The 27994-nt window shown below is 40.1% G+C and overlaps 1 protein-coding gene across 1 annotated transcript in view; it reads left to right on the forward strand.

Annotated features, from left to right (window-relative positions):
• The window catches only part of ANO2 (anoctamin 2), a 148935-nt gene that overhangs the window by 46304 nt on the left and 74637 nt on the right, over positions 1 to 27994 (forward strand). Inside the window, exons 11-14 of the mRNA XM_017740601.1 lie at positions 12053 to 12187; positions 14569 to 14729; positions 18609 to 18691; positions 26699 to 26782. Of these exons, the coding sequence (XP_017596090.1) occupies positions 12053 to 12187; positions 14569 to 14729; positions 18609 to 18691; positions 26699 to 26782 (463 nt within the window). The remainder of the gene's footprint in view (positions 1 to 12052; positions 12188 to 14568; positions 14730 to 18608; positions 18692 to 26698; positions 26783 to 27994) is intronic.

A 27994-nucleotide genomic window follows, 5' to 3' on the forward strand; every position in this document is an offset into this window, starting at 1 on the left:
TGCTTGAAACACAGTCTGCCTAATGCAGTGCTTTATTTTCAAAAGCATGTGAATGTCCAAATATGAATTTCAATTTTTTTTGTTTCTTTTTAACTCACATGAAGAGGATTATAAACAGTTATTTGAGAGAGAAATCATGAATTTTTTGCTAAAAGATACATTAGGCAAAAAGTACTGAAAATGGTTTACCTTGTCTTAGTGATCTCCGGAAGGTCTGAGGGATATATTAAAAACTAGAGAATGAAAGCTGCAGTTTTAGAATGTGCAGAGCTCTGGAGGTCTGTCTGTTGTAACACACCTTTTTTGTCATCCTAATTTAAGTATTGATTTTCACCAGAGAGGAGTTTCTCTAGTGTGACTTTTTTGTATGAAGGCACTTGTCAACAGTAGTTCCTCTCAATCCTTGCACTGTAATATAAAAAGTGTTATAAAAACATCTGCAGTTTAGTGATTTTCTTCTATTTTTGATGATTTTCTTTTCTCAGATGAAGATGAGTTCAAGCTCAGATTTTAGCAAGTTCTCCAGTGATGCTACTGTTGATCCAGAGACAGGGAGGATGCTCCTTAAGAGTTCTATAGCCCTGCATAAAGAAAGCAGCGTTTATAGTTTTATATATATTACTGAATGTTAATCAAAGTTTTAACAACATGATTTTAGAATTAATAGCTTGTCCTTAGACTTTCCCTCTGCTCAAAGCAGAGCTGGCTTGAAAGCCAGATCAAATTGCTCATGAGTTTTGAAAGCTCCTAGGATGAAGATCACACAGCTTCAACTCTTCCAACACAGCACCACTCTCAAGAAATGTTTCCTTCTCTTTGGACCAAATATTCCTTGGACTGACTTACATTCATTGTTTTTTGTCTTTTAGCAGTGCACTTCTGATGAATTATAGGAAGTGGGAAAAAAAAACCACAGCAAGTGTAAGAAGTGCAGTAGAAATTTATAATAAATTTTTATTTCTGGCTGTAATGCAACATTTATCACTTAGGAGCTCTAAATGACAGATGAAGGGAGTAATCTAAGGTTACTGATGCCACAAAGAGGTGGTTTTCCTCCTGAGACAAAACTTTAACTCCTGGAAAATTGGCATGTTGGACATCTTGAAGCACCTGCAGCTGGGAACCCATGTAGGAACTGAAATTCCAGGAGCGGACAATCCTTGTAGAGTGGAGGTCATCCTTTTATCTCTTGATCTATTAATATAAGATTACCTCACCCTAGGAGAATCAAGCAGAATTGGCTCATTTCTAGTTGTGGTGAAGCTTATTTTAATATTACTGCTTCTATAAGGTGCCAGCTCATCTTCTAATGGTTTTTCATATTTTAATTTCTATTTCCCATTTCTAGAACTTCACCAAACTTCTTAGTAGCTAACAGGCTACATTATCTATAGCATGGTTACTTTCAAAGCTCCAAGTGCCTCTTGCTGTAAAGCCTGAAACTGGGAAGAAATGTAAAGATTGAGACTATGTATACAATAACTCTTTTTGCAGGAGCAGGTAGGAAAGCCTGTTAACTAAAATATTATTTATAGTGAATAGAACATAAATCAAAACTTGGGAGTTTCTGTTAGTCAAACTGTCTAGCTAATATATTCCCTCCTTCCTATCTTTAACTGTGTTTTCCATTGGTATGGAAAATTGTTTCACCTCAGTGTGTAATGAATTCTGGCCTTTCATTGTAGTGTACCCATGTTGAACCTGCTCTTGACAGAGCATCCCCAGTCCCCCACCCCCGTTCCTGCCATGAATGCTGTGTTCCTAAAGCCTGAAGCTTGCTGTTTTTAAAGCAATGACAGACCTGTGATCCATAGTTTGACTGTCTTAGATCTGGATATTGTTGCCTTCTCTTTGAGTATCTTGGGGCCTGCATAGGACAGTGCTCAATGTAAGCAATCAGGCCCCCAAATTGTCAGTACTGGTTTGCCTTTTGACCTGTTGCTTCTTTCATCAATCTGCACCAGAAAAAACCCAAACCTGGATGTATCTGCTTACCCTACTTAGGGTAGTTTTAAAAGAGAGATAAAGTAAGAACAGGGGAGTTCTGCTAAAATGGTGTTTTTATTGTTGTTAGAGATAAGTGTTTCTTCCTTTGCAAAAAAGTGGTTAAGATCAATTTGTGGTACAGCTTGCCCCTAACTGAGCCCTTCTATTCTGCCTAATGCCTGAACAAATGACTTCTTCTTTCACCATGATTTTTAATCACATCTTCATCTCTTTTTTGCTCCACATACTGTGTAGAATTCTCAGGACTTGAAAATAAAGTCTGTGATGTCCAGTCCCAGAGGAAATGTTGTTCAGTCACTGCTTATCCTAACTTTGGGGTTATTTATCCTCAAAGTGGAGATTCTTCTGTATGTTTTAATTCCTTGGCTTCCCTGTCCCTCCTCTGTTATTATTGTGAATGAATCTTACCAAATATCCCATCTTTTTGTTTTTTCCTTTTTTTTTTTTTTTTTTTTTTGTAGTTCAACAAAGTGTAGCTTGTTTAATCAGGGGTATTTAAACTTCACATTTTCCACTGACACAGGTAGAACACATACAAAAGTTCTTTGAATTATCCCTTTTTTTTTTTTTTTTTTTTTTTTTTTTTTTTTTTTTTTTTTTTTGTGGAGTGCAACCAGTTTGGCAGAAACAACCCGGTAGCATCTGGTTATCTCACAGGGACTGAACAACCCTCCCTGATGCACTGTGTGCCTGCAATTCTTCCCTGACCGTCTTTAGCAGGCAAATCTTCAATGTTCACAGAGATTCTGAGGCTGTCTGCAAGGAATTCTGTTCTAGGAAAAAGACAAAACAGCTTTAAACCTAGGAAAGTGCAGTAATCGAGCAAACATAGCACTAAGTACAAAAATGCCCAAGAGCTCTACCAGTGTCTTTGACACTTGTCCATCCAGCTCCTTTCCAAAGCTCTGCCAAACACCCGCCTGAGGCAACAATCTGAGCACATCTTCTCCTGTAACCTTATTGCACTTTGAGGCCAACATCTTTTTAGAGTTGCAAGAATCTCTACATGAAGGTTTCTTCCCAACATACGGTACGTCCAGCTCACAGTTCATCATCATTAAAGCTCTCTGGGTGCAGTGGGAAGTGCTATGCCAGCATCCACTCATCCTTGATGTCCTTTTTGCCAGGTCTTACAGCAGAGAGCTTCCTGGAGGGAGCCAGAAGCACGTGGGACCCTGGAGCAGAGTCTGAGCTTGTGAAAAATGAACACTTTCCCCATCATTACAATTCTTTTCCCTTTCCATGGTCTCATTACCCCCCTACAACCCCGGTTTATTTATGAATGGCCTTTATTATCATGTTGTGCATCCATGAAGATGGTCTGCCTTTTAGGAGTTTGATGCTAGAGCAGCACTTTTCAGCTGAGTTGTATGGAGTTCTCCCTCCCCTCACTGGAACTTCTCATCACAGGGCTTACCCAAGCGCTCCAGCCACTGTTTATTGCAAAGCAGAGGGGTTTTGCTCGTGGTGCATAAATCACCGAGGAATTTGTGTTGAATTATTCTGCTGGCTGCAGGCCTGTGACTGGAGTGAGATGATTTACTTACAGCTCTGCATTTCACAGACTTTGCCAGTCCTGTAGGAAGTGCTTCTCTCTCTGTCTCTTTTGGCAAGAGCTTGGTCTTATTTATTGTTGCTTGTGTGAGAGATGGAATTTTAAACCAGTAGGCTTGGATTGTAATGGTGAGGAAAAACAGATCCCTGCTTTCTGATAAACATATTCCCAGGCTTCAGATCACTGTCTGAGCACTAGGATCCTCATTACCACCCAGATTCCTCCCTCCTGCAGTGGGATTTTCAAAAGCTAGATCCAGCAAAGGGTGTGGGAATCTACACCAGGACTTTTGCAAAGTCAAGGCTCTGAAGATTGAGGTTGTTGCACAACTTCCTGGGGTCTCCCCCTTGGACTGTGGAGTTTTGTAGGCAGCTAGAATTGAGTTTTCTTTGTGTTAAGAACTGTCTCAGGCAAAGTTCAGTAGTGCCTGCATGATGCCTAAATTTCACAGCCAGAAACTTATATTTTTGAATGGACATGACTGATAGGTCCCTTCCAAAAGGTGTCTTTGGAGGTGATATCAGTGTATTTTGATAGAAAATAGAAGTTTGTCCTTTCAGACTGGAGAAAAAAAAGACAGAGGTGAGAGGCCAGAGTTGGAAACAGAAGTTGTGCACATTTAGATATTTACATGCATGTGAATATTTGTAGGCATCTAGAGATGTGTACGGCTGGGAACTGCAGGGAGTAGAAAACAGGTGCTGCATTTGGGTGGTTACAGTTCTGTTTATCTTGCTTGTGGAACTGCTCTTGATGTCTTAATCTCTGCAGAAGGTTCTGGCTGTGGCTTACTGGGCTGAGAGGAGGTTCTTTTCTGGCTCCTGAGTGCTGACCAGGGGTCAAGACCAACCCATTTCTGGTTTAAAGGTATTCCCCCATACTAAGATGCTTTTTATGAGGATCCTCTTTGCACATAAGTTATGTTAGGACAGGCCATGGCTTTGTCTGATCCAGTCACTTGTCTATAACTGGACAAAACCAAGATGACAAGGTAAGAGATCAAGAACTGGGCACCACTTAAAAATTATCCTCAGAAAACACAAGCTTAAGGAAAGCTTTCAATATGGGAGATCTTTGAACTTCCACAGTCAGTACAGAGAGCAGAAAAATTAACACTTTAATGGAATATTGAGCAGGGGGTAAGAAAAGGATGGAGCCAGGCTCTTTTTGGCTATGCCTTGTGACAGGACAAGAGGTGATGGGCACAAATGAGGGTGAGGTAGATTATCCTGTAGTTCCATAGGTCCTTCTTCTTGCCCTTCTTGAAAGTGGGGGTGACATTTGTTTTCCTCCAGCTTTTGGGCACTTCTCCCATTTGCCACCATCAATCAAAGATTATCAAGAACTACTTTGCAATGACATCTTCCAGCTCCCTCAGCCTTCATGGGTGCATCCCATCAGGGCCTGTGGGTTTATGGATATCCAGTTTGCTTCAGTATTCTCTGACCTGATCCTCTTCCACCAAGGTGATGAAAAGATAATTTTTTATACTTGTTTTTAATTGGAAATTATGCATCTGTTTATTAGCCACCAGATGGTGTCTATCTGACAGCAGTAACACAGTGCAAGCACTAACAAGGACCTTCTTAATAAAATACCCGAAATGAATTCAGGATCTGCAATAAGGGTTAGCTATATTAGCTTGAAAAGCAAAAGAGCTCTCATTAAATATTAGTTATTATAAATGAAAGCTATTTAGGAAAAGAAGCCAGTATTTGAGGTTCAAACTCTAGTTAAACTAGATGAAAAAGAATCAGGCAAATTGTCTTGTGGAAACTGGAGGTTAGGGAAGTGATGAGATGTCAATGACCTCACATTTGTTCAACAACAAAAAGGCAGAAGAGCAAATTGTAACAGGTATTAAAAAATAAGAAGAAAAAGACAAAGTAACCTCCTTTCCAGTGTAGAAGAAAGGCTGATTCATATTAAATAGGTTACTTCTTATTTGTATGTGTTTATTATAGAGGAAATATTATCTGTACAAGTGAATGAATTGCTTCTTAACTAGAGTGTCACTTGATGTCCTGAGTTGTTTATAGAATGCAACTTCCTTCCTCACAGGTAAGCTCTGATTGACTCCCTTTAACATTGACTTAGCCTCAGGTAGACATGGATTTTTAGTTTTCCAGGTTTGGAAGGTTACTGACATTTTAAAAAAATGCTAAATAAAGAGAGAATAATGTAAAGAAAGGTGAGGAGAGGCAGTGTCCATGAGTTGTTTTATGCATGAATTCTTGGAAGTGACAGGCCAAGCACTGCATTCCTCCTGCTGGAAACGCCTCCCCTGAGCAAGGTGTGCTGCGGCTTCTGCAGTCTCAGGGACATTTAGAACTTTTTTTACATTAAGAACACGACAGGCAACATCAACAGTATAATGTAATCAGGCACTGAATCCTTTCAAACCCGTTCTGAAATTTTGTGTTGTCCCAGAACAGAGAGGAGAATGCAATTACAGTACTTCTGACTACCCAGCATCGTGTTGTTTGCTTATCCATTTGGCAGTTGTCAGCCTTAATTTCTGTCTCAGTCACATTACATGTCTACTTATTATGCTTCTATTGTTCTTTCTCCTACAGTCAGTAAACAAAGGCTTTTTTCAGTTTATACTCCATCACCACAAGCTATGCACTTTCAGCTGTATTCTGACAATTTCTTGGAATAGAAGCATAAGGTTTATGAATCTGTGAGGCTCAGGGAGTGGCTTGTCCTAGTTTTATTTCTTTGCAGGATAAGGTTTGGCCTTTTGATATTTTAAATTGCAGTTAATACCCAAATTATTATTATTATTATTATTTACCCAAGATTTTTGGATCCACTAGAATTTGACAACTTGAATATTCCCTTCCTCCACACACATCACCTTCTCCCTGTTACTCTGCTGAAGAGTAATTTTTCTTAAGAGCCAAAAAAACTAGGGAAAAACACAGTTTTACCTCTAAATAAAATTGAGAATTTCTGTTCTCTATGGAGTTTTGACAGTGGGTTTTTTTTTTTGTCCTATAAGGAATCACAGTTAAAATTCCAGAGTGCCTTGGAAGATAAAGATATCTGTAATTTAGGTAAGTTTGACTCCAAACTTAAGTACCATTAGAGGACACAGAAAATATTTGTTAAGAGTAATATTTTCAAACAAGAACTTTAATGAAAAGGGCTTGATTAAATGGCTCTGGTGGCACATTTTGTCATTCTGTTTTCAGGGGAAAAGGGTCAGTTTCTCAACTCTATTCAAAAGCACACTTTTAATCACTCTCTACTGGACATTCTTGATTTTTGTGTCCAGTATGGGGGGAAAAAAATGTGCTTTTAACTTGGACAGAGGCTCCTTTCTTTGTTTTCTGTATGCAGAACCAGTTGGCCTTTCTAAAGGACATCTTCTTTCCTACCTCAAACTCAGATGCATTGCAATTTATCTGAGGTTCTGTAGTCGTTATGTTTTCCCCCCTCTTATAATTTTAATAAGAAGAATTTTTCAGTCTCTTGACATGTTGTTCCAAGGGGGATTGTCTTCTGCCAGGATCTTTTTTGGCTTCCATATTGCTCCATTTGGTGCATTCTCTGTGTATCTGGATTTAGCACTGATATTTTCCTTCTTGAGACTGCCTGCGTGGAATATGTGCTGTCAGGCACAACCATGGTAGAAATCTCCAAGATCTCTGGATGCACAGCAGCCTCAGTGCTGCTGCTGAGCAGTAATTCCACCCAGGTGTCCCAGATGGTTGTAATAAATGCTTGAATCCTTCCCTGAGAAAATTTTCAAGTGAAGAAAGAACAGCAAATCCAGAAAAGTTTGGACATAGGCAGCTCTACCTGGAGTGAAATCTTGGGGTGTTCAGCAATGTTCCTGGTCATCTTGTAGTGACTGGGGTTTTCCCTATGCTCCAGCAGTCCTCTTGAAAGAAGTCTGCAGTTTTGAGATGGAAAATTCCAACGGTGGGAACTATTATCTCAGAACCAAGGAAAATATCTGTGTTCTAAACTTATCATGTGCTAGAAATTGCTTCTCACTTTCTAAGGGTAGTCACTGTTCCACCTTCAGTTCAATGGTAGATTTCCTTCTGGTTGCAAAACCTTGAAAGAATAAACTGTGTTCCTGGGAACTGTTGCTGTGGGTCAGAGAGGGAACACGCACCTGGATATGGCAAGAAAGTTCTAAACTGGCCTTGGCAGTAGAGGTATTCTGACATGAAACTAAACTGTTTGTCCTTCTCCCCAACAGTAGAAACACCCAAATTTCACCCTCAAACTGTGCAAATAGTTTTATTTTGAAGGCATTAGTAATACATGTGACTTGTTTGACCTTTTGCACAGGGGAAACCTACCCAAGAGGCAGCTGTAAATCAGTTTCGTTTCACATAGAAACTGTTGCATCTAAATGACTCCTCCACCGAAGGGGTGGTGGAATGAATTGGGAAACATGAAGTGACAGCTGGCCTAGAGTGGGGTATGGAAATTTAAAAACTGAAGAGTTCTGCACAGATTTCCCAGTTAGGTGACTCAGTGTCCACAGTGCCTTTTCCTCGCTTTTTTAGCTTTTTTCCTGAACGTCTCCGGAGTTCTTTCCAGCGTGTGTCACGCACCACACACTTTATTCGCATTCCAGGTACCCACACTTGTTTTTGCAGAGTCAAAACTTAAGGGTTTGTTCCTTCTTTCTTTCTCCCCCCTTCCCCAGACCTTAGTCTACTTATAAATTGCACAACTTGGCACGGGAGCACTGTGACCAACGTGCAAGCAGAGGGTTTAATAATCAGTTATTCTTTTTGATGTTGGTTTTGCAACCAGACAGACCAGAGTGCATTGCAGATGTCTGGTTTAAATGTTATATGGATGAAGCAGAGGAAACCGAGTCAACGTTTCTGCTTCTCAACTTTTCTGGCCTTCTCAACATTTCTAATTCTGTGAGGGAATGCACTTTCTACAGGTGGTTGTTGTTGCTGCTGTTGTAGTTTTTTAATGCTGTTTCTGATAATTTGCAGGAAGAACAGCTCTTGTTTGGCTTCTGAAGGAGTTATGGGTGATTTGGCCAAATCTTTCCTTAAAGGCATGATTCTTGTTCAAGAGAGCTCAGGATGTGGTAGGTGGCCATTTAACCAGCCATTTGCAAGTCTTCCAAAATGAAAGGCACAGATTTTCACTTTATGCTTTATCAACACACAGAACAAAAGCCTTGGGTGCTGCTCCTGATAGGAGCAGTACACATTCTTTATCAAAGCCACTTGCATTTTGGTTTGGGAATAACCCCTGTCTCTGTGGAATATGTGTATACAAAGGGGCATTTCCCTAATGTGGAAATAAAGCTCACACAATGCCAGGGGCACACTTTTTTTGTGACATTCTGCAGTATCCATGAACATGCTTTGGAAAGGATTAGTGCTTAGCTTTGTCTGGATACATGTGAGGCAGATGTGAATTAGCTACTGAGGTAGGGCAAGGCTGTGGTCTCAATTCTCCTCTTCTGCCATGCCAGCATAAATCATGGATAATTCCTGTGGGATAATAAAGTAAGACTGGTTTTATCCCAATGTAAATGAGAGAACATGCTAAGTTCTTGGTGTAAATATATAAAAACTTGTAGAAGTACTTTTTCTTGACTTACATCTTTCTCTGACCGTCAAGAACACATTTTTTTTCCGCCTTCTGTTCATTCACTACTGAATCCAGCAGCAGCTGCAGTAGATGTTGGTACAGGCAGTCACAGGTGTTTGCAGTGCCTTGATTTCTATTCAGAGGAACTAAAGAAGAGTTCTTGGGATGTGTCAAAGACAGGACGTGTCTATGTCCTGTGTTCTTTTGATGATAAACTCATACTTAAGTTGATAATTATGTTTCCAAGCACTGTCATTGCTTCTCCTTAGATTATTTCACTTTCTGGCACATTGGTGGACTGAGTTTGGGCACAGCATCTTAATTATTTTTTCTTCTTCAAAACAGTTAAGCCAACACAGTGTAGTTTTCTTCTTGGCAACTGATTATTTTACATACTACCAGGACACTGTTGAGCTCTTCTCACTTTCTTTTGGCATGGACACAAATAACAACCCTTCTCTTTATAGGTCACAGATCACATTTATCACTGGAAGGCTTGAAAATTCAAGGGGAAGCCTCGTGAGCCATAAATTTCGACTTCCCTGACCCTGGTCAGCTACTCTTTAGGGCTGTTGGCATTTGAACTCTAATTTGTGGCCCTTTTTCAAAAGATCAGACAGTTTTGAACATCTTAGATTGTGGACTATTTTTGGTGTCTGCTCCGATCTATTTGAAGCACTTTGCTAGTTGTGCCCATTGCCCATCTCTACAAGCAAGGATGCAGTAAAAAGACATAATCAGAATAATCTCCCTCTGGTCCTCCTTTCCCTCTTTAGTGTCAAACTTAAGGTTGTCACTCCCCAGTCAGAAGGAAACTCGAGAGCAAATGGAGTTTCCCTCTATCCTGTGCTGTTCCAAGGCCATTGCTGCTGTTTGTTGACTCCCACAGGAGACTTGAAGAAAAGCTATAGCCCTTCAGGTTAGTTCTATATTTCAATCAAGTATTTCTTCCCTTACTTCATATTTTAAAAAAAGTGTATTAAAAGTGTGTATTAAATAAACTATATTAACAACATAGTATATTAACAAACAAGTATATGAAAAATATATATTTATTTTCAAATGTGAAAATAAAGGAAAGCTGCTTCTTATAATTACCTCCAAAATTACCTGGCATGTGCCAGGTTAGAGGGCACTCCCACAGTATATGGCTTGTGTTTTCAACACAAATATTTTTATTTATCATTTAATAAAATACGCAAATCATATAATGCCATATTTCCTTGTATTCTCTGCAAATCCATTCTCCCAAGGTGCTTAAGATCTTAAGTTACTGCCATTCAAGTCACGCTGTGATGATTTCACTTGTGCTGATTGATACTTCACATCGTTTGTAGCTCAGGGTACCTTGCAATGTCAGTTGCAGGGGCTGTAGATTCCTGAAATTTCCCAGCTTGTGAATCTCATACTGAAGATAATGTTGTCTGTGTATCACTTTACAATGCTTTTGTTTGGTTTTCCCCTTTAGGATTGCACGTATCCTTCCTAAAGGATAAGCAAGTTTGGTTAGACATGAGAAGATACAGGTGCTCATGGAAGGCAACACTGAGCTAGGCAGGATTGCACTGCCAGTTTTCCGTGGGAGAGCCTGGAAGTGCGGCATTAGCTGCAGCTGTGATGGTGTGAGAACAACAGCAGGATTTGTAGTAATAAAAATCCCTCACTCTTGCTTCCCTTATCCATTTCATCTGAGCTGGAAGTGACTGTGGAGGCTTGTCTTGTTGTCCCGTGGCTCCCTGCCATGGTTGCACTCCTGTCCTGTCTCTCCTGTGGCAGGACCGGCCTGGCCCTTAGACCCAACTTGTGGAGCAGAAAATTTTGGTTTGGGCCTCCAAAAACCTCATTTAAGCATTTTCAGTAGGAATGATTTAAATCTGGGGTACTAAACTTGGATAAAACTTTCCTAAGGTAAGTGGGATCAGACTAAATCTCAGATTGTGCTCAACCTTTATGAGGCACAAACCTTGTCTGTCTTTTCTTAGACGTTTATTTTCATTTTTGATGCTATCAAAGCGTAAATGTCTCACTGACTCACATTCCATGTCATGCACTGAGTGCTCTCTCTGTAGCTGCTTTCTGTCCAACACTGCTCCATCTTCCTCTCTGGCTTGTGAAATGTTTTAACCTTGTTGGTTTTTGTCTAAATTTTGGTGAGTTCTTGAGTTCTATGAAGCTCTTTGGGTTTTGCAATATTTGTAATCACTCCTAACTGTACTTTGGAATGATCAGCAAGGTTCATCCATGCTTAGTTTACTTCTTGCAGTGTGATTCATGAAGATGCTGGGCTGAGTTCTACCACTTATTTATCAACATCTGCAGTGGGCTGTTCCTCAGAGCAGACACTGTTTTTTCTAACCAGTTGTCCAGGGGCTGTTAAATTGACAAAATATACTTTCTGAAAAGCCAGTGTTAGGTCTGCAGGTAAACTTTCCTCCTTTAGCAGCAATTCCAGAGTAGTCACTTTTTAGATATTAGAGGATGTTGTCAGTATGGTCCCATAGACGTAATTTCTATGACTCTCACTAACTGAATCCAGCAGTACTACAGAGGCAAAACTTAACATACTCCTCCAAGGAGCCAAGAATTTTCCACTGTTTTCTCCTGTTTCACTGACTTCTTTTAAGAGATGCAAAGACCACAGTCTTCCCTGAACAGACATTATGTATTGCAATGATGCCTGCTTAATTTCAGCTCAGGAGAATGATCCAGAACTGTCTTTAACTTCTCACAGCAGAGAAGCCCAGAGTGCCAAATGCCTAAATCACCCCTTTCATTTGTTCCTATTGTCTTCAAGATACTCAGGGTTTTCGTATTTTAACTTTCTGGGACTGTTTAGTAGCCGTAAAACACATTTAAAAATGATAGCCTTGACACATGCTTTTTCTTCTTTTTTTTCTTTTTCAGGAAGTATTTTGGTGAAAAGATAGGACTTTATTTTGCATGGCTGGGGTTATACACAGAGTTCCTCATTCCATCTTCAGTAGTTGGGATTATTGTATTTCTATATGGCTGTGTAACCATTGAAAGTGACATTCCTAGGTAAGCTTATCTGTGATCCATGGTTTGTTACTTGAAAATTGTAAGACTGTGCTTTTTATTAATCCTTAGTGAGAATAACTGGTTTTAGCTTGTCTGAAGAGCAGTGATGTATCATTACCAACTGTGTGAGCATTACAAACACAGAGGCATTGAACAGATGTTTGAAGAGCACACATTTATTTGACTGTTCAGTGTTTCACCTCCTGAAACAGAAATGTTGAGTGAGTCCACTGCATTGAATTCTTTTTCTAAGACATTAATTTGCTTCTCATGAGAGCACACAGCTCAGTGCTCAATCAGAAAGTCATTATGTAAAACTCACTGAAATTAATGCAAACACTGTCCACGACTCTTGGAATACTCTATTCTGAGTATAATCAGACCATTTGTACAAGTAAGATGAACAATAGTTACAAGACTTAGAAAGGCCAGCAGATCAAGGGATGTGATTCTGGCCCTCTTCTCTACTCTGCTGAGCCCTCCCTGCAGAGCTGCCTCCAGCCCTGGGGGCCCAGCAAAGGAAGGACAGGGAGCTGCTGGAGACAGACCAGGGCAGGGACACCGAGATGCTGAGAGGGATGGAGCAGCCCTGCTGGGAGGAAAGGCTGAGAGAATTGGGATTGTTCAGCCTGGAGAAGAGAAGGGAATCTTTGGGGTGACACAACTGTGGCCTTCCAGTACCTGAAGGGAACCTGCCAAAAATGGAGAGAGACTCTTGACAAGGGCCTGGAGTGACAGGACAAGGGGCAATGGCTTCACACTGACACAGAGCAGGTTTAGGTGTGATATTGGGAAGAAACTGTGAGGGTGATAAGGCCCTGGCACAGGTTGCCCAGAGCAGCTGTGGCTGCCCCATCCCTGGCAGTGTCCAAGGCCAGGTTGGGTGGGGCTCTGAGCAAGCTGGGATAGTGGGAGGTGTCCCTGCCCATGGCAGGTGGTGGGACTGGATGAGCTTTAAGGTCCCCTCCAACTCAACCCATTCTATGATTCTATATTTGGTCTCCACAGTATTCCCCTTCTAGACACAAAAAATGTTGAGTTTTGTGTATTCTGATGGGGATATACTACACAAAAACTGCCAAAGTCACACTGTGAAGTTAACGTCTGCTTCCCAGTGAAGGAAAATTAATTCCTCTGTGTTATCTGTGTCTGATTCTGCTGGAGGCAGGATACTGCAGTACTTGTATGCTGATCACACTCATGACAGTCCCTGAACCAACAGCTTTTAAAATCACTGTAGTAGGACAAGGTTACTGATAGGTAAATGATGAACAGCACCACATCTGAGGCAGGGTCTGTTTTCTTAGCTTGATCTGAATAAATCTTGGTGGGCTGTGCTTGTCAGGGTGAAAGCTTGTGCTAATATTTAAACTCCAGTGAGATTTATGACTAAGATGTATCTGCAGCACCCTCTGCTGCCTTTTGAAACAGAGAATTACTGTAACAACATGAGAGCTGGAAATAGCTGCATGCTTTTCAAACCATATAATATAAACATATTCATACTAGAGCTTGAATATTCCTTTTTTTCATTTGAATTCATAAGGAAAAAGCTATGTCAGGATGGTCCATATAGGAACAATCGTAATCACAATATGACAGCTATCATTGAAGCAATGTGACAAGTCTCAGCTCATGATCCTGGCAAGGACATTTGAGCTTTGCACTACTCAGTTCACCTAAGTGCAGGTATGAAAGGCTTTCACATCCAAATCTTATGGAAAATATGGAAAGCATACTCAGCCCTGACAAGGAGTGTTTGGCCTGTTAAAGTGATACTGATAACGTTTTTTTTTTTCAAAGATTTTTAGAAATTGATTACATACATAGCAAATAAGACCAAGAATTAAAATAACAACCTTACAGCAAAGATCTTAAAATCGGTAAAAAATCGGTAAAAAATCTTTTCTCTCATATTTTTGTGCCTCCATATTAAATAATGTGTATTTTGACAATGGCACCTAATTTCCTTTGAGACCACTTCAGTCTTTTCATTAATTTAAATCTGATCTGTATAAAATCATGTAACTGACTGCAGAGACGGCAAACTCCACTTTTGTGTTTGAATTTTGGTTTTTTGGTGTGGTTAGCCTCAGTCTTCAGTGATGCTGTCTTCCTTAATTCACTAACACAGTGCAGTGATCAGTCTGGTTGAGTGTTGCATCATTTTCCTGTTGCAAGGTGCCTACAAAGATTTTAACAATTCCTACCCATGGCAATAAGGATTGAAGAAACACGTGGCTCCTGTTCTCTGCAAGCGCAGGCCACATATAATGCAGATCACTTGTAATAGCTGTGATGTACTGCCCAATATCACCACTGCACATCCATAGTTTTGGAGCTGGAATACTCAGAGGAACCTGTGCCCTTGTCTGTCACAGCAAAGAGATGTGTGACCAACGCAATGCCTTCACCATGTGCCCCCTGTGTGACAAGTTCTGTGATTACTGGAACCTCAGCTCTGCCTGTGCCACCGCTCGAGCGAGTCACTTGTTTGACAACCCTGCCACGGTTTTCTTCTCCATCTTTATGGCTCTCTGGGGTGAGTATTGCTTTGGAAATTAACAGTGCCTTTTGATGTTTGGCCTCTTCACTGAATAATAAAATGCTCTTTGATTGAATGTGATCCCTATGGCTTCGGGAAGCTGGCTATCCTCAGAAGGCCAGGGAGAGCTGTCTGTGTTGAGACTGGGGAAAGCAATATCACTGTCAACAGCAACCTCTGGAATAAATGGAGAGGAGTTATGCAGTTCAGGGAAGAAAAATATGTCCTTTCTTCCTGTACTGCCGAATTTAGAATCATAGAGTCATCAAGTCTGGAAAAGATCTACAAGGTCATCAAGTCCAGCCTTTGACTGATCCCCACCTTGCCAACTAAACCAGAGCACTGAGTGCCATGTCCAGCTGTTTATTAAACATCTCCAGGGATGGTGACTCCACCATCTTCCTGAGCAGCCCCTTCCAATGCCAATGGGAAGAAATTCTTCCTGATGTCCAACCTGAACCTCCCCTGGCACACCTTGAGGCCATTTTCTCCATGGAGGAAATTGTGCCTTTAATGGAACTTCTAATCTTTGCCAGGTATTTGCTAATTTTTCTTCATTTTCTATTGACATGTCACGTCCTTTGAACACCTTCTTCATCTGGGGCCAGAATGTATTTGAGGATTGGTATGGTGCAGACAGCTAAAAGGGTATAATTTAAGCACAGTCCCACTTCCTTGTGGGACAACTCAGTCACATAATTTTAACAAAACTTTATGGGATTCCAAGAGCAATGGGACTATTATCATTTTAATTACAATATATTTTAGAGAGTTCCATTTAAACAAGCTTGCTTTTCTTTAATGGCAAATATCCCTGTCTCCATGAGGATATCAAAACACTTCATAAACGTGAATGAATGCATTGTAGTATTACCCTTATTGTTTCTGGCCTTACCTCTGCCCTGAAAAGTGTGTGTGTTGTGCTTGCATGAATTATTGCTGGTGTTATGCTCTCCTTTACTCTAGAGCTTGTTTATTGTGAAAGTTAAATGTGTTATTGCTACTGTAAAATGATTTTTTATTTCCCTATTCATTGTTCCCCAAGTGAAATTATCATCCTTAATATGAAATTGAGCAAATATGTTATTGTGCTATAGCCATCCCTCAGCAACCAGTGTGTTATTGTTTGCAACCCTATTAAGATTTTACAGCTTGTTTTAGAAAGGGCTGATTGGTGGCTTGGCATTGGGTGAGGACAGCAGAGAGCTTTTAAGGGACTTGCAGGCAGAACACATCATGGAAGCAAGAAGCATTTATTTACCAGTTCCTGGAAGCCCTAGAGGAAACGTTAGAGAATATGCGAGAATTATGACTGAGAAATAGAAAAAAGAGGATGAATTTATAGACTCTCAGAATAATTTATTTTACTACTTAAGATTACAGGGTAGACTGGCAGATTAAGTGTCACCTGCTGCTATGAAGCTTAAGACAAATAAAATATTTTCTTGACAGAGAAATTTTACTGTAAACTTGCATCCATGCAAATGACAATTGCCACTGAACCTCATCCAGAACAATTGTATTTTAGTATCAGCAATACAGCGTGCAAAAGAAAATGTTGATATATCCTTGCACTAAGACAAATTGGTAGAATCTGTTATGGAGCAGAACAGGACAAAAAGTTCCATATGCACTGCTTTTAAAAAAAGGCATGTAAGAATAACAAAATTCTTTCAGAGCTGTAGCCCTCCTCCAAAAAATGTTTCCCACAGATTGGAAAAGTCTGTTCTTGGGACCATGATAACTGAGCTTGTCAGTTCAAGAAAACGCAGCCGGCACGCACAAAGAGCAGCAAAGTGAAATAATGGAGCCTTTACTAACTCTGCCCAGCTTGACTATTAAGTATTAGATTACAACAAATTTTGCTTCCCTACTCTTAGAGGCTGTGCTGGTTACATCTAGAGCTCAATCTATTGAATGGCAGAGCTCATTCACACACCTATTCCAGCTGTATATTTTAAAGAGCAAACTATGGCGATCTGGGCTGGTTCCATTTCACGAGGATGTTGGGCACAGGATTTCTTTCGTCCTGCTTGTCTTCCATTCTTTCGAAAGCAGAAGGCTTCCTATGGTTAATATCTCAAAAGGAATCATGCTTTTAGTAGTTGATCCTGATTCCTCATGAAATGTCTTTGTGATTCCAGTGGTCCTGCCGCAAGTGTCCATATTCATAGGGATGCTTGGCTGACTGGGCTTGATGTCTCTGGTGCCCTGGTGCTGAATTTCAATGTCAGACACCTTTATTAGAAGTTTTACAGAATCATAGAATGGTTTGGGTTGGAAGGGACCTTAAAGATCAGCCAGTTCCAACCCCCTGCTATGGACGGGGACACCTTCCACCAGACCAGCTTGCTCCCAGCCCCATCCAACCTGACCTTGGACAGGGATCCAGGGGAAGCCACAGCTTCTCTGGGCAACCTGTGCCAGGGCCTCACCACCCTCACAGGGAAGAATTTCTTCCTAATATCCAATCCAAACCTGCTCGTCAGTTTAGTTTTTCTGCTGGTGTAAGTCAGTGCAGACGTGCTGATTTCAGAGCAGCTGCTGCATCAAGCCAAGTACGTTCTTATAGAGCTAAATGTGGAACTGAGTTTTTGTATAACAGGAAAGAATGGAATGAGTAATAGCACCCTATAAAATAACCAAATGTTTTTGTGTTTAGGATATGTAAAAACCCTTGAGTTTTCAAACCACGCTAAATATAGCTTTTATATGTTCTCTCTTCTGTAAGGGAGGAGCACAGATAGCAACTTAGTTGCTTAGTGCCTGGATCTGCTTTCAGTGTGCTGCCAGTCCTGTCTTTAAATGATACTTATTTCTTATATGATGGGTTGATACCTGTGAAGAAAATACTTGCAGCTAACTGTTGGAATAGATTATGACTTGTACGAGCCAGGTTGTTTTCACAGTGTTCCCACTTTTCACAGTGTAAATGCAGTCAAGTGAAGCTGATCTAATGCTCCACCGTTGTCTGTCTTGTGGGTCTATCTACAAGATGTTCAAAGTGATGTAAACACTGCTGTGATCTAACAGTGTTTTTACAATACCCTTTTCACCCACTGAAAAAGTGAAGTGAAGCCCAAGAAAATGGAAAACAGTGTCCCCAGTTGTTCATAGCTATAGCTTTTATTGGTAGAGTTTTGGTGGTTTTAGTTGGCATGTACAGGTTTAGTATTGATATTGATATCGTTATCTGAAAATAGGTGTCCACAAGCCAAGATTTATAAGTGCTATTTCTAATAAACCTGTAAGTCCATAAATGATGAGCAACTAGGAAAAGGGCTATGTAGAGGAAACAGCAATTATGAGAGGACAGGCAGGAGACTGCAAATAGGAGACACCAGTAAAACATCTGTTCTGTCTTACTAGTAAAAAAAAGGAGAAGCAGGAGGCTGAACCAGAGGCCAGTCCATTCCAGCAAAATCACCATGTCTATGAAGGACAAAAGCATTGAACCACACCATTGTAATATATTTCAAAATATCTTTTTCTACATATTGCTGGGGATCCTAGTTATTTCAGTAGCAGGCTAAACCTACCTCAGAATGCTTCATGGTGAATTAAGAGAGATGATGTCTTCAGTGGGTATCAGCAGATATGGGCTCAGTTCCATTCTCTGACAAGAATTTACCAGTGGCTTCGGACAATCCATGTTCCATCTTTCTGTATTTTACTTTTAAAGAACAGTAATTATTGTTCCCATACTTTGCTTGAGTTCTTTCTTCAAAGTTGGGCCTGAGACTGTTTCTTAGTGCTTAATTTTAAAGGGTCTAGCATAATGGGGTTCAAATATCAGTTGAAGCTTATAAGTAACACAAATCTTTACCACAAGGCTTTGGATTTATAATTTTTAAAATATTTTAATTTCTTTTAAAGCTACCATGTTCCTTGAACAATGGAAACGTTTGCAGATGAGATTGAGTTATTTCTGGGATCTAACTGGACTGGAAGAAGAAGAAGTAAGTCTCCTCTCCCTGGGCTAATTTACTGTGTTAATTATTCTATAATTATTATAGAATAATAATATTATATAAGCATTGATCTATAGATTTCTCACAAGTATTCTCCAGCCCAGTGCAGTTTGTAGCTGTGTTTAGATAAAGGTCTGTAACTGATACAGTTTTGAGTATCAATGTTTATTTAGGAAATCCTCACCTATATCCTACTGTTCAGCACTCTGAAGTTAAGAATGAATGTTGAAAAGGATTATAAGGTAAGAGCAGATCATGTTTTGCTGAGAATGCCCATATGATGTTGTACAGTGTGCAGTAACACAACAACACTGTTGTGTTGTAAGTACTTTGTCATGTTACTTCATTACACGTAACAAGAATTCTTTGTGATAATGACAGCCACAGGTCACAGTACCATCAGCAATTTTTGCATCCAGGTCTGGGTGACATCTGTGATGCATTAGGTACATCATCCTGAGCTCTAGGTGCTCACCAACAGAGCTGTTTCAAAACAATAAATGGTGTGGGTTTCTTCAGAAAGAGCTTTTCAATGAGCCGTGGGGTCTCCAGCCATACCTGAATTGACTGAAAATGAGACATACTGGTTTATTGCTATTCACAATGTCCCTAATTTTGTTTTCAGTTCTGTCCTTTGGTTTGCTCTAATGACTCTCATTCAAGGATTCATTTCTAACCCTCACTAAAGAGAGTGCAGTTATAAAATCATAAATAAATATCATACTAAGAACAGGTAAGCTTTGGACCTTCCCCTGGCAATAGATGCTGAGCTGTCTCTAGAACAGGGTCATATTCAGTAATTCGGAACTGCCTTGTTTTGCTGGGAACTGTCTTGGTTTGCTGGGAGGATTTGAATCCATTTTTTCTCTTCACATTCCAGCACAGTTCCTTAAACAACAGGTCACAGTCTTCAGACCTGCTAGCTGAGCTCAGCTCAAACAGGAGAGTGTAAATACCATAGGGGAAAAGCAAGCTGACATCATGGACCTCATGATATAGCATGGTGGTAATGCTATTCCGCTATTTCCCAGATCAAAGTATTTGGATCAAACAAAAAGATGACCCTGAGAATAGACAGCATGCTCCAGTATTCCTCTTCTTCCATCACTATCCTGTAATGCACAAATATTCCTTCACTGGTGACTTGACAACAACCTCCTCTCTTCTGTCTCTGTTTCTCAGCTTTTTCATGAAAAAAAATTTCCCCTGTTATGATGTGGATGATGTTCACAGTACAACTCAGTACTCCCACTCTGAGTTGTGATGCAAACCCAGTGCACCAGCACATCAGAAATTACTGTTTGTCCCACATGGAATGTCAAACTGCTCCCTGCCAGAGCAGCAATCCTGTACCAACTACAGGGCAAACTGAGAGGCTGGAGAGCTAACTCTGGGCTCTGTGGCATATTTGATGAACCCACCAGATTTTTCTGAACTTCAAGTTCGTCACTCACAGTAAAAAAACCTTAGGTTTAGCTTAATAGCTAAATTTAATTGCTTTAGCTTTGTAAAATGCTGTGAAATAATCTATAGGTTTGTGAGGTCCTGTGATCAAGAGGCCTGAAGTGGTAAAAATCTGTGGATAGGAAGTCTGTGGGATCAGCAAGAATCCTTTGTTTATGACAAGTGAAGGAGTGCCAGACAAATCTCAGCACAAGCTGAAGAACTAGGAACTTGGAATGATAAAATAAGACTGGAATGGACCTTGAGGGGCCATCCCTTGTGCGTTGTAGGATCAATTCTACTTAAATCATTATGAAGAGATATTTGTCTAATTTGTTCTTAAATAAATCCAGCAGTGGAGATTTCAGTTCCTCCCTAGGTAATCTACTCTAATGCTTCTCTATCTGTACTGCTAACAAGCTTTTCCTAGTGGTTTTTAAATCTCCTTGCTGCATGTTATTTTTTTTCTCTTTTTTTCTCCCTTATTTTGTCTTTCAAAGATCAAGAGAGGGATTGCTTCTGTCCTCTTTTCAACATAATTCAACACAGTATCTTATCTCTGTCACCCTTGTTTAAGATGAACAAGCCTTTGCTCTTTCAGTCTTAGTTCCTAAATATTTTCAGAGAATCATAGAACCACAGAATGCTTAAATGTCATCTCATTCCACCCTCCTGCCATGGGCAGGGACACCTTCCACTATCCCAGCTTGCTCTGAGCCCCATCCAACCTGGCCTTGGGCACTTCCAGGGATGGAAGCCACAGCTTCTCTGGGCAACCTGTGCCAGGGCCTCACCACCCTCACAGGCAACAATTTCTTCCCAATATCCAATCTAAACCTGCCCTCTGCCAGTGTGAAGCCATTCCCCATTGTCCTATGACTCCAGGCCCTTGTCAAGAGTCTCTCTCCACCTTTCTTGTAGGCTCCCTTCAGGTACTGGAAGGATTTTCTATTCTTTTTATTCTTGCTCATTTCTGGCTGTTTTCTGGTTGATCCAGGTCCTTTTGGAAGAACAATGGACATGTCTCTTGACATGACATCTTAAGCAGAAAACCATGCACCGTGTCATCTCCTGTCAGTTCTTGATACTTCAACAAAAACCCAGAAGTTAGATCAGGTTTTGTTCACCTTTTATCCATAAGATTCATAAAGAGGAGGATAAATCTGTCTGTAGAAAGTTACTGGCATCAGGTCTCAGTGGTGGTGAACTCTGTACAAGTGTTGAAAATTATGTTGGAAAAGGGAGAATTACGTCTGATCAGGTTAGGCCAGAAGAAACCAGAAGCGGGATCACTTAAAAGAGCAAGAAAGGAACAAGGAAGAAGCTCAGGAGGTTTAACAGTTTTAAGACTAGATGGGGTTAAGCTATTGATTGTCAACTTCTTTAGGAAGGGAAGTTACAGAACCAAAGCAGGGAGAAAAACAGCCATAAATCTGAAGAGCTGAGGAGTACTTTGTGAGAATTATATTGAAATAAATGCCTTCAGTGTAATTTTTGTGGACATTGACTATAAACTTTTCACTAAATTGCTTTCTTTAACCACACTCAGCCAAATTTTTGCTTCAAAAGAGTCACACAAGAGATTAATGTAGTCCATTTATTTGTAAGTATCTTGGCAGTGGCACTCCGAGAAAGCAGACTCCCTAAGGCTTCCATGCATCTTTGCAGCTGGCAGCTGTACAGACTTAGAGAATTTGTGTTTGGACACCTGGAATCCACAAAAAAGACAGGGAAGCATTGGGTACTAACTAGAAAAGAGATAATTGTGTTGAAAAGCAATAGAGCAAGTGATAAATAAATGGGAGAGGGAAAGGAAAGAAACAAACTCAGGCCAGAACCATGAGAGCAGACAAAGCCTTGGGAACACTGTGCATAAACATACACAGAACCTCAGAATCGTTTAGGTTGGAAAGGACCTCCAAGGTCATCGAGTCCAACCTTTGGCCAATCCTCACCTTGTCACCTAGACCAGAGCACTGAGTGCCATGTCCAGTCATTCCTTGGACACCTCCAGGGACAGTGACTCCACACCTCCCTGGGCAGCCCATTCTAATGCTTAACAACATTTCCAGTGGAGAAATTCTTTCTGAAATTCCTCCACTGAACGTTCCTTGCCATAGACATGTGACTGTGTAACCCAATCAAAGAGGTTGTGCATTTGATTCTAGTTCAGGGTGTGTAATAAAGAATAAGGCCATCAAGAAACCAGGAGGAGGGGTGGGAGAATCCATACCCTCTTCTGCTTGGTGAAGAATTACAGAGGGACTCCAATTAATGATGTAGGCGCTAGAAACTCTTGCCTTCCCATGAATCTTCAGAAATTGTATTTCCAGGATGTTCCTGCTTTCATTTTTTTGGGTGGAAGAGATTTTCCCTCATTTTGCCAATGATCCTGTGCAAACTGAAATAGAAATGCTATTATAAAAGATGAAATTTTAGAACTTGGGCAAGAACTTGGAAGTCAAATGGACAGAGAGTCTGCATTAAGTGAAATGCCAAGGAGTCTCCACTCATTGGTCTTGGTATTGTTCAAATAGTCAAGCTGTTATACTGTTTCATTATAACAGAGAGGAACTTGGATGTCTGTCTTCCTTAGGAACATTTAATTTCAAGTTAAAATCCTGTGCTCTGTAAAATGTTTGCCAACTATTTTAGTTTTTTTGCAAACTAATTCCTGAAGTCTGATTCTTCCGTTTGCTATTTAAAGAGGTTTAAAACCCCCCTGTAATTACTGAACCCTTAAGGGATGTCTTTGAGGTCACTGTGGATTACTGCTGAGTTAAGACAAATTAATGAAGAAGGTAGATGGAGTAAAAGAAAATGAAACAAAATTAAAAAGCAAGCTGACTTGATGACATTAAATATCTTTACAGATACATTCCATTCTCACCTAACTTGATCTTGGTTTAACTTTGTCTTCTCTACTATGGTTTCAAAATTCATTTTGTTCTGATCAATTTGATGGTTTCACTTTGTCTTCCACCTTGCAAATTATAGCAGCAGACTCCTTTTCTGAAGTTTTAATAGTGTCTACTAAACCACGAAGCATGAGATATTTTTGTTTGCTAAAATCCTGAAAGAGAAGACTCTAATAAAATAACTGTGTAGCCCTCTTGGGAAAAAATGTCTAGTATTGGTGAAAGGGGAATTTGTAGCTACGATATTTTGTCTTGTCTCAAATCTTTCCTTTCATGCTCTCTGCATCCTCAAGTTTCCTGTGCCAATGAGATTTTTAGTTTGGATTATTTTCTCCAGATGCATTATCTCACATTTTTCCCATAACTATTCTAATTTTCCTGTTGGGAAATATTTTCAAATATTCCAAATATTTTTTTTTTAATTCTTTGTATGCTTTTTATTAACCTCTTTTGGGTTTCATTACTCTTTCCAGAGAATCTTCCCTGACCTTCATTAATTTCTTACTAACACTAATTATTTAATGATCCTTGGCTAGCCCTGTTCTTCTAAACAATTGCTTTCAACATTACATTTAAGTCCTATGTTTAGGAGGATGAGGGTTTCATTAGGATAGTTGGGGAAGGAATGCTGAAGAACAAATATTATCCCTCAGCTCTTTGAGGAAACTGTTTAGTACCAGTTATTGGTCCACTGAAAGATTACACATGAAGGCACACTTTAAACATGTTTAAAGTTGTAAACAGTAAGAACAAAGTCAGGTGACAATTTCTTTGCTTTCCAAGGAGTTGGTAAAGGTATATGATTACATTTTTTCACTCCCAGACTGTTGATCCAGAGACATGCCACAATGTCCTGGGGCTTCAATACATTTTCCTCTTCTGTTTCTCTCCTACCAGACATATCAACATGCTCTCATTTACTTTTGTTTATTCCTTTTCCATTGTAATGACTTCCTCTGTCCTTTCTAGAACTGAGTTTTCCTTGAGGCTCAAAACTGTTCAATTTTTTATTAGTAGTCTTGATTCCTTGGGATGTTGGAGTGGGCGACTCAAAGGCTGGGTCACTTGGGGTGGTACAAGTTCTTTCCTCCCCTGGGTTCAGAGGGGTTAAATCTGTCCTTATCCAGCACTACCCCACTAGGAACAGGGACCACCTCTAGGCCTTTCTTTGTTCCTCTCCTCCTTTCCAGTGCCTCAAAAGATCCAGGTAGGTAAGCAGGGTTTTCCAGGGATCTGCTCCTTGGAGAATACACAGGATATGGAATCAGGTGCTGTTTACCCTGTTTATCAGGTGCTGTTACTCCAGACCCTTGTCTGGAGTGACAGGGCAAGGGGCAATGGCTTCACACTGACAGAGAGGAGGGTTAGATGGGATATCAGGAAGAAATTGTTCCCTGTGAGGGTGCTGAGGCCCTGGCACAGGTTGCCCAGAGAAGCTGTGGCTGCCCCATGTCTGGAAGGTCAGGTTGGATAGGGCAGCCTGGTCTAGTGGGATGTGTCCCTGCCCATGACAGGGGGTTGGAATGAGATGATCTTAAAGGTTCTTTCCAACCCAGGCCATTCTGTGATTCTACAATTTACACAGTTCCACTTATCAGTAGAGGAGTATTTAAACAGGTTGGATTTGAATTGCATGATGAACCAACATAAATGATGCTATATTCTGCTACAGTTGCCCACAAAATGAAATGGCAGCGTTTGGTTGTTTGGTCCTAGCTTAAGGGAGCTTCAGAATCTGAGACCATATTTCAAAATTTAGTTCTATAGGTACTCTCTCAAAGCACTACCACTGTTCTTGCTCAACAAAAGCAAACAAAACATCTCTCTGTCTGTCTGGCAAATGCATTCCCATAATAGAACCTCCTAGTTTCTTTTAACTAATTTTCTATTATGCTGCTCTAGAACATCTTTAATAACAGTTCCTGTATACTTGCTTGGTAGCTTTTAACACTCCTAAACTCGTGTTCATGCTACATGACTTATTCCAGCTTTTGCTTTAATTTTTCATTTATCAAATTTATTTTGAAAGTGATCTGGACTAAAAAAGATTGTGAACATTTACCAGCACCTCCAAGCTGAGATATAAAACTATTTTTCCTTGGACACGAATCCCAGTAATAGGACAGTCTAAACAGATCCTTGGTGTGAATGACAAACTCTCCCCTACACTTCTCAGCCCCTGCCTCCTGTATCACTGTCATAAGAAATAGAGGGTTTAGTCCTTGATTTCTAATAATTAACCCTTTTGCAACAGAAAATGGCTGGGATCTCTGTTCTGTTCATTCCACATTTCCATCTTGCTTTGGGGAAGCAACTGGGTCATTCCAATTTTTTTTTGTGGAAACCTTCCTTCCCATCAGTGTGCACTGCTGAGCTGCTCTGCTTCTGTTCAGGATATTAAGATGTGGCTGTTCAAGGAATTTGCAGTGGGTTTTTGCCTTTACTTAGAGCATATGGCTTATTTTTTTGATAACTCCTTTGCTCTGTCAAATCTGGGGCAGTTGCTAAGGTTCTTTTTTGTTTTGTTTTGGTTTTTTTTTGTTTTTTGTTTTAATAAATTCAATGTGTTTGTCATGCATGCTTTGTAGAATTCCATTATCACTTTCTTTCTAAATCAAAGGGAAATTAGGGAGAGATTGGTTCGCATTGTTTATTCTTATCAAACTGGATCATTATCTACAGAGGCTTAATTTGATGGATGGTGGATACACGTGTATGTTTGAGGCAAATCCTGGAGACCACTCTCAGGGAAAATTCCCACTGACCTCAACATGAGTTTTGCCTGAGTAGAAATTTCATGTTTAGGCTCTTTGTTTTCAGAATGGGAATTATCATTTTCTACTCCGGAGCACTCATTTGGTCTCGCAGTACCTTGGCTCACATGGTTTTCAATAAGTGTCTGGCAGCTGTACTGGCAAATTTCCAGCATCCTGGGATTCAGATCTATCCCTACATGGACATTTTGCCTTTGTGAAGTCATCACAACTATTTCTAGCTTATTGTCCTAAGTATGGAACTCTTCCTGTTTTCAGATAAAGAATTGATTCTGAATCACACTCTTTTTACAGCTGAGTGGAATTGTCCCTTCACATCCATGGATGTATGGGTCAGACATCCCTAAGTCTGGATTGTAAAGAAATATTTAGAGCAAAATACTCCTAAAAGGCATATATACAAAATGCATTCCAGGGAGCTCTGTGGTCTGTTCAGTCAAGGGTAAGATGACTTGGCAGATTCAGCAAAGACAGATCAACTAGTTTTCCCATCCAGATGTAGGTGTATGAAAGGCAGTTAAAAGGACATTGGAATGTCTTACTAGAAAAACTAAACATAACTTGGCCAAATTTGAACAGAGTACGCACTCAGAGCAAAACTGTCAAAAACAAAAAGTAAGTTAGAGTACAACGTTTTGCTTGGTGTTTATTTTCTTTATTTAACCTTGTTTTCATTCAAATCAGTTTCCAAAAGTTGCTCTGACCTCTGGAGGCTGCCCCTGCTGTCTCAGAAAGCTTTGCTTAGCAAAAGAAAGTGAGAGAGTTGAACCCTCCTGATGGCTTTGTTTGTGATTAAGTGACCAAAACTTTTGGGTTTTTTTCTCTTAGTCATAGCCATGTTTGGTTTTGGTTTTTTTCAGGAGCATCCCAGACCAGAGTATGAGACCAAACTGCTGCAGAAAAAGCTGAAAAATAAAAACATCACAACAGAAAATTCAAATGAGGTAAGATGCAGCTTGCTCTTTTCATTTATGGGGGATTTGTGTTTGTTATGTTGTGATTATATTTTTGTCTGTCTCTCAGAGGTTGCAAGAGGCACTTTTTGGGGCTCTTAATCAGCCTTTTGAGTTGGTTGGTGGTGGTGTGGTGAAATGCAGCCCTGCAGTGCCATTGCAGGGCTTTGAGGTCATGTCTTTCAAAGTAAAGCAATTTGCATAGAAATAGGGTTGACAGGTGGCTCAGGATTTAATCTGTACATTCCTAAGATAATCACCCCAGAATTCTTACAGCAATCACACAGAATGTCAGTACTTTCTGCACAATGAAGAAAGCAGATTTTATTATGGTGATCTCATTTGCAAAGGTAACATTGGTGTCTTTAGTTCTGTCACAGTTACACAGTTGTGAAGTTTTAATGGCATTTCCAGGACAAATGGAAAAATAATTGGTAGATCATTTTCAGATTGAAGTGGGCTCAGGATTTTTACGGCTATTTCAAACTTTTTTGAAGAAACCCTTTTTTATCAGTCTCCTCTTGTAAATTGTTGACTGAGGTCTATTTTCTAAACATTCACAAGTTCTGTGGTCTTGGTCCATTAGGCTTGGTTAACCACTGCTCATTCACAGCATTCCACTTGTGCCAGCAAAGCCAAAGCATTCCAATACCATGTTCAGCTTCCAGGGAGAATAAAACAGTTTAATTTGCTTACAGGTTGAGAATCAGTATCCAAAGTGGAGAATTTTCAAGTTTTCAGGTTTGGTCCAACAAATTTAGCTTGTAGAAGAACTTATTTATCCGTTTCTTCGGCTGACCACCATTGTAAAGTGTTTCCAGGGAATCTTTCATTTCAGTGAGCCTGCCTGTCACCTGTTGTGCTCAACTAAACTCCACAGAAGATCATGGGAAGATTCTCAATTATTTTAGTGGGCTTTTGATCTTGTCCAATAAGCAGAGACCCACAGAGCACTGTGGAGAGTCTTTCCTTACACATTAGACAGCTCTCTTGGCCTTCCAAGTGAGGGATCAAAGACTGTAAAAGTCAGATAAAACAGTTGCTGTTCAGCTTTTTTCTGGCTTAAAGTAAATGAGAACTGGAAACAAGTCAGCCATTGATGCTGTAGAATATTATGATTATCTTGCTTACCTGAGATACAGGAATTATTATAATTTAGACATTAATTTAAGGTAAAACAAAAAGAAACAGAAAAAAAATCAA

The sequence above is a fragment of the Corvus brachyrhynchos genome, unplaced genomic scaffold (assembly GCF_000691975.1).
Source record: "Corvus brachyrhynchos isolate BGI_N302 unplaced genomic scaffold, ASM69197v1 scaffold317, whole genome shotgun sequence".
In the NCBI taxonomy this organism is placed as follows: Eukaryota; Metazoa; Chordata; class Aves; order Passeriformes; family Corvidae; genus Corvus; species Corvus brachyrhynchos.